The following is a 7,153-nucleotide window of genomic DNA, read 5'->3' as shown; positions in this document are numbered from 1 at the left end:
AATTGAATTCCATTCTGCATATGCATTTGATAACTTATGTTGGAAGGGTTTGATCAATGGTAAGGGCCGATATTTGAACTCAAAACCTCCTGTGCCTCATCAGTATCCATGTTCTGTTGGCTGTTGTTGTTTTTAATTAGTTGCTGGACCAATTATCTTGCAAATAGCCCTGTAATTGTTGTTCATAATGTATCTATCAGTCTCGTGCTGGAATTTTTCTCTCTGCTACATTCTTGTGTAACCAAGAAATGAACCTGGGAAAGGCTTATGCAAATACAGGACCATTGTTCCATTCATTTCGATGGCAAAAAGTACATGTGTAGCAATGCGGAACATAGAACAATTTTCATTCCTCCCCAGGCCTCGGAGTAACTAAGAGCTGGTTTGGCCACCACGCCACTCTCTCCAAATGCACACCCTAAGCCCATCACATGGCTGCCATTCACTCCTCAGCAGCGGGGGAAGCGGGCGAGGGGGAAATCCTGCACTTGAGCACGCTACTGATTTATTTCGCAGCTTTTTTTGAACAACTTAATCATGAAAAAACTGTGGCGGTGGCAACATGATTGGCAGTCGCCATCCTTCCCGCCCCCGTGAAGAGGCATCTGTGCTGGAATGGGCTGCACAACAGGCAGATATTTAAAAGGCTGCCAAAGAAAATATTGCAACGATAGGGAAATCGGCACCTGCTGAATTTCTGCCTAGCATGCAGCTAATGAATGAATGAATGGCGCAGGTGGCAATGGGGAATTATTTCCTTGAAGGAGCCCAACGCATGGGAGATGGAGGGCATATTATATCTGTGGCGAGCAGCGAGTGGCTAAGAGGGGAGGACTGCCCTTTGCCAGAGCGGAGCAGCACCCGGGGAGCCTGTCTCGCTCATTGTCTTCTCCCTTTTCCCCGCCACAGGTCCCGAGCAAGCCTCGCTCCCCTCCGCGCCCCCCTCCGCCGCCCCCTCCTCCTTCCCCCCCTCTCTTTGGCGCCTTTTCCTTCCCGCCACGTCGAGTCTCTTTCCATTCTGACGGAGAGCCGAGGCGCGGGCTGGCGGCTGCGGCGCCGATTGGCCGGCTCCGCGCCGGTGGGCGGAGCTTCGCCGCTGTTGGAGACCTGCCCGCCGGCTCTCCCCGGCTCCGCCCCAGCGCTGCTCCCTCCCACTTTACTACAGGCGGCTGAGGCCGGGGCCGTCGCGCCACACGGGAGGGAGCAGGCTGGCCCGGCACGACCCCGCCCGCAGCTCCCGCCCGTGCCTCGGAGACGCCAACCCAGCAGCAGCAGCAGCTGCCTCAGAGACGACGCCGCCGGTCCCGGCCTGCTTGGAACACGCGGACGGGGCGGGAATGTTGCTCTCCAAGATCAACTCCCTGGCCCACCTGTGCTCCGCGCCCGGAGGGGACCTGCACCCGGTCAAGCCCGTGCCAGGTCAGCCACACCGGAGGGGCAGAGGATGGATGGGGGGGGGGTCGGGCGGCCTGCAGGCGCCCCTCACGGTCGGTCGGGGTCGTGAGGCGAAGGCGGGGCTGGGGTGGTGGCCAGGGGTTTGTTTTGTTTGGGGAGCGGCTGATGCGGAGAGATCGGGCGGGAGGGAGAGCAGCGTTGCTGAGGAGGCGCAATGGACTGACCTCCCCCCCTCCCCATCCCTCGTTTTCTCTCCCTTCGCAGGAAAAGAAAAGGAGCCCCTGGAGAAGTCGTACCAGGTGGGCCCGCTGCTCGGTAGTGGCGGCTTCGGCTCGGTCTACTCGGGGACCCGGCTGGCGGATGGAGCTCCGGTGAGTGCTTGGCCGCGGGTGGATTGTGCTCCCATTTGCTCCCCATCGCTCTCCCTCTTCGTTTTCTTCTCACCCCAATTTTCTCCAAAGAAATACCCCTTCCATTCATTCCAGTCCCCCCTCCCTCCCCGCCACCCATGGCATTTCTTTCTACCGGTCCTGATCGCTCATTCCATTTTTTCTCTCTTTAATCTTCGTAGGTGGCGATCAAGCATGTGTCCCGCGACCGGGTTTCGGAATGGGGGGAATTGGTAAGTGTTTGATCGAAGGAATGCCCCCGTGTTGCTCGAGAGAATCTCTTTCAGCTTTAAATGATCTGCCACAATGCAGGTCGATTGATTCGCCTATTCATGAATCCTGTTCTCTCTCTCTCTCTTCCCCCCCGCAAAAAAATCACATTGCAGCCTGGTGGAACGAGGGTACCGATGGAGATCTTGCTCTTGAAGAAGGTTGGCTCTGGCTTTCGGGGTGTAATCCGGCTCCTGGATTGGTTTGAGAGGCCGGACAGTTTTATTTTGGTTTTGGAACGGCCTGATCCCGTGCAGGATCTCTTTGATTTCATCACGGAGCGGGGTGCTCTGCCCGAAGACTTGGCTCGCAGCTTTTTCCGTCAGGTTTTGGAGGCGGTTCGACATTGTCACAGCTGTGGGGTTCTGCACCGGGATATCAAGGACGAGAATATCCTGATTGACCTGAGCAGTGGAGAGCTCAAACTTATAGACTTTGGATCTGGAGCGCTGCTCAAGGACACAGTGTACACTGACTTTGATGGTGAGTCTTGTCAATTTCCATTCACTGCTTCGAGCCAGGGAATTTCCTTTTTGAAACACTGTGTTCCCGGGGTTTGAGTGCTTTGCAGCAATGGAACATGTTCTTCCTCTGAGCTGTAGGACTTGTTCTTCTTATGAAATACATTTTATCCTGATTGCCTCTTGCCTACACACAGTTTCTGTTGATAGGAGATTTAACTCCAATCAACTGCTAGACTTTGCTAATGGTTTTTTTCATGAGCCTGAACCTACTGTCTTATTTGTGGTGTGAAAATAGAAAGTGAAGGAACCAGGCAGTAAATATGTTGTAAATCTGAGTGGCTACTAATTCACTTGTGAGGGAGTGCAGAAGTGCAAGGCTGAATGTAAACATGTTTGCAGGCATACTGTTCAAAACCTTGAATGCTAATCAAAATCTGTAACTAAAGGGAAAATCTTAAAGTACGTGGATTGCTATCTTTCTAAAACTGATAGATGACTGAAAGGGTTTTGTAGTTTGTCCCTACGAAGAGCAGAGTACAAAAAAGCGGAGGAGGTAGTTGCTAAGATCTGCTGCCTCTGCCACCTCACTAAATTAATCATTTTAAATGGAAAGTTGCTTTTCGTCATGGCATGAATGTTGTGAAATCTAATCTGGAAGAGATCTGTTTACATTCATCTCACTTACCTTCCCTGCTAAGAAGCACAAATCAATAATTTGTTTAACAAAATGTGCATGTGGGGGAAAGGAGATTCAAGTATTGAAGATTTGAATAGAAATGCGAGCTGCTCACAGACATTAATTGTTTCCAGAAAACAAACCAAGCTTCTAGCCGTTGCTAACGACTCTTTTCATGAGCTGTTGACTTTCAAAAAATCACGGCTGGCTTTCAGTTTGGTTTGTTTGTGTGTGTTTTTTGCCTCTGGGTTCCTGAGTGGCATGAGCTGCCTTGCATTTTTTGTTTTGTTTTTAATTTAACGGTTAATGACCAGGGGTGGGTTTGCTCCTCCCTCCGTTGCCCTCTTTCTTGCACAATTACTCAAGCTTCTGGTGCCCCCTGGTGGCTCATGAGGATTTTTTTTACAACCCAAAGTTTGTAAACAAGAGTCACGTGGCTGGAAACCAGACTAGCAGCTCTGACCTCAGTATCCTTGCTTCCTGCCTGCAAGGAGGTGGGTGGGGGAGAGAGATCAGATACTACAACAAAGGGTGCCAAGAGCTACTGCAGTGGTGCAAGTAAGCTGCATCTCAGCATTACCACATGCACAACTAAAAGATAAAGCCACCCCATCATACTGTACATTCAGTCTTTGTCAACATCTTAAGCAGCTTGCCTTCAGAAGTCCATGCCTGGTTTTTACTAACTGCATTGTCATAGTTGAAAACTAGTTCACTTGATGTTCCTGGTCCTTTGATCAGTGTGTCCCAAGCACTGGAAAAAATCAGCACTGAGGTGATTTGTAGGAATTTTAAACCTCATGATGAGACCTTCCTCTTCTTTCTCTTCTAGGGACTCGTGTATATAGTCCTCCAGAATGGATTCGCTACCACAGGTACCATGGTAGATCTGCTGCCGTCTGGTCGCTTGGAGTACTGCTCTATGACATGGTCTGTGGTGATATCCCCTTTGAACATGATGAGGAGATCATAAGAGGTCAAGTTTATTTTCGGCAAAGGATTTCTCCTGGTAAGTGTCTGCCGCTCTTATGAGATAGGGGATAACTTAGTGGACAGGGCTTATCCAACTCTCTGCTTTGAGAGGCAGTACTTGGAAGTATTTCTGATGATCCCAAACAGCTTTTATATTAGATGTTACTGCTATATGCTAAAGCACGCAAGTAACACTTCAGCTGTTGAGGGGGGAAAACCTAGAATTTGAAATTAAGTGGTGTGTTACCATCGAAATTGCACAAGCAAGTGTTCCTAAAACACTGTTATTGGGCTTCCAGTCAGATTTTGAATCATTCCCTTGATGTCAAACTTGAAGCAAACACACCCTGGTATGAGTAGCAAAACAAACATTAATTAAACATTCTTTCAGCCATGTAAAACAGTCTTGTTTCATAAAGCAGGGTGAGATTTTGTTGCATCATCAGTGTCCTGTTTTGTGGATTCTCCTCAGCAATGCACCTATTCCAACTTTGTCCTTTCTTTTTGCAGAGTGCCAGCATCTTATTAAGTGGTGTTTAGCTCTGAGGCCTTCTGACCGGCCATCCTTTGAAGATATTCTGAACCATTCTTGGATGCAAGAAGTTCTTCTGTCTCAGGAAACAGCTGAGATCCAACTGCACAGTCTACTGCATGAGTCTAGAAAATAGCAGTGTGTCTCATCCTTTTGGGGTGCAAAACAGAATTCTGCCCTACTGATTCTGGCTGAGTGGGGATTTTTACAGGAATACCATCATCTCATTGCAGACACAGGCTGCCTGGAGACATTTCCAAGCCTGAAAAAACCATCTCTCCTGGTCGAGTGGATTTAAACTCTTTGGGTCCCACTTTGCAAACGTCCTTGCCACTAGATGACTTGAGCAACTCCATGCGTGTTCATAACCTGCTGAATCCTAGAATATGAAACAAGTGGAGCAGACAGCTAGAGCAGACTCTCAATTGGGGGAATCTGGGATGGGGAAATACCGATTTGGACTGGCCCCTGTCTTCACTGTGTCACCATGTTCTGAGTGCCTTCAGTTGCAACTGAGCTGTGCTGGGGGAAAAAAAATACTTGAGCGTTCCTTCCTTGCTGCTGCCTCAAGATTTACCTGGGTTTTGGTTTGTTCCACCTTCTAAAAGAACTGCTTGAAAAGAGGCTGTGGGTGATCCACTGGCAAACCCTAGCTATGTGCTGTCCAATATGAACTCTGAGTTGGCTCTTGCCGCCTCTCACGTGAAGGCATCCTCAAGTGCACAAACAATGCAACCCAATTAACTGTAAATTTGTACAGATCAATACAGGAACAAAGCTTGGTGTACAGAAGATTGCAGTTTATAATGTTTTTACTCCTGTTTTTTTAATTTATTTCTAGGGTTTTTTAATGGAATATCCTAACTTTAGGATCTTATTTATTTTATTTATGAATCATGTGGGTTCTTAGCCTACACTTCACCGCTACAGCTGCTGACCTGAAATCCTGTCACATTGCCCCCTCCTCCCCTTTCCCAACTTCCTTCCTCCATTGGGTTATTTTATGCCTATTCTGCTCTGTTTGATGTCTTGCCACTGTATGGAGTAGCTGACCTGCCACTCAGCCATCTGTAAATAGTTCCAGCTGTGGCTGTTCAGCCTCCCCGAATGTTTGAGACATGTTTTCACAGGTATTGGTGGGGGGAGGGCATGTGTACATAGTACTCTTCTTACTTAAAGTGGAGCAAGATACCCTGGACTTCAACATTGTCAAGCTTCTATAAGTAATTTGGTGTGTAGTCTGCTGGTTTTGTTAATAGCTAATACTGTACAGGGAATTCAGAATTGCTATTTTTTTTATACATGCAGTTTTAAATAAAAATGAAAACTTGATTTTAATCAGATGTCTGGCTCTTCAATGGGCAGTACTAGACTTTGGATGCCCAGTTTGTTTCATATTCACAATGTTGCTGCAAAATGTTTAACTCAAATTCTTTGTAGCCCTATTTCCGGCTAGAAAATGTCAGCAGAAGAAAGCCACAGAAGGTTGCATTAACCTGCAAATGCTGGGTTAATGGTACCAATAAACTACTTTGGGTATGAAAGTTTCAGTTGTATTGCAACATAAATTGTCCAACCTAGAATGTGGATTCTAGTTTTGGGAGAAGGTGGGGGCTAGTTAATGAGTCAGAAGAGAAAATTGGGGAATGCCTTGCCTATTTAACCCTATATTTTCCTCACTTTCCCATATCTGACGATTTCTGCTCTGCCACTACAATGGCCAAATCCATTGGACTGCCCCATTTTTGTTACTGCATGCATGCATGCATGTGTGACTGGAGTTTTTCACATGGGTTATGTGTTAGTTACACCAGCAATTGGTGTACTATTTAAGTTGCAACCTTAACTCCATTTCGGCTTAATGAAGTCCCCTGATTTCCAGGGGCTGTACTCCAAGGCAAATATGCACAGGCTTATAGCCTGAAGGGTGTTTCTGTACCACAATTACCATTTGTTTTGTGAAGAGGCAAAGCTCATTAAAAAAAAGAGCACACAATCTTTTGCTCTCCAAAATATTGATAGTTTTAGCTGCAATTCTTTTTACTACATTGACTGCAGGAGGTCCTGGAATGAGCTTTCAAATACAGATACTGAGCTTCCAGTGCTTCCTAATTCTCTTGTGAACACCAAATTGGGTTTCACCAAATCTTACAGTAGGAGAAATAGCCTTTATACACCTTTTTTCTTTGGAGGCAAACTTTGCAAAATGCCGTTATTTGTGAGCTTTTATTAAAGCAGTTGCCTGCTTAATAAGTGGGGTTTTTAACCCTCTGCTGGTGCCATTTTCCCAAGAGGATGAACTTGCAGTTTCAGTGGGACAATTTTGGGGAAAGGGCTATTTACACACAATACCATGGCTCTGAAATAAACTGCAATCCTCTGCAGTTATACAGTATTCCACTTCTTAAAATGTCAGAAGATCTGATCATAGAAATCTCACATACCGTCTAGGGTT

At 46.9% G+C, this 7,153-nt stretch overlaps 1 protein-coding gene across 1 annotated transcript; it reads left to right on the top strand.

Annotated features, from left to right (window-relative positions):
* The first annotated feature begins 1,159 nt into the window (after positions 1–1,159).
* PIM1 (Pim-1 proto-oncogene, serine/threonine kinase) lies at positions 1,160–6,036 on the top strand. Its single transcript, XM_053392955.1, has 6 exons — positions 1,160–1,419; positions 1,660–1,766; positions 1,967–2,017; positions 2,171–2,537; positions 4,027–4,203; positions 4,677–6,036. The coding sequence occupies exons 1-6, from the start codon at positions 1,338–1,340 to the stop codon at positions 4,832–4,834; spliced, it is 942 nt and encodes a 313-aa protein (XP_053248930.1). The 5' UTR covers positions 1,160–1,337; the 3' UTR covers positions 4,835–6,036.
* Positions 6,037–7,153: the final 1,117 nt, after the last annotated feature.

Source organism: Podarcis raffonei, chromosome 6, assembly GCF_027172205.1.
Source record: "Podarcis raffonei isolate rPodRaf1 chromosome 6, rPodRaf1.pri, whole genome shotgun sequence".
NCBI lineage: Eukaryota > Metazoa > Chordata > Lepidosauria > Squamata > Lacertidae > Podarcis > Podarcis raffonei.
This window is presented reverse-complemented; position numbering and strand designations above follow the sequence as displayed.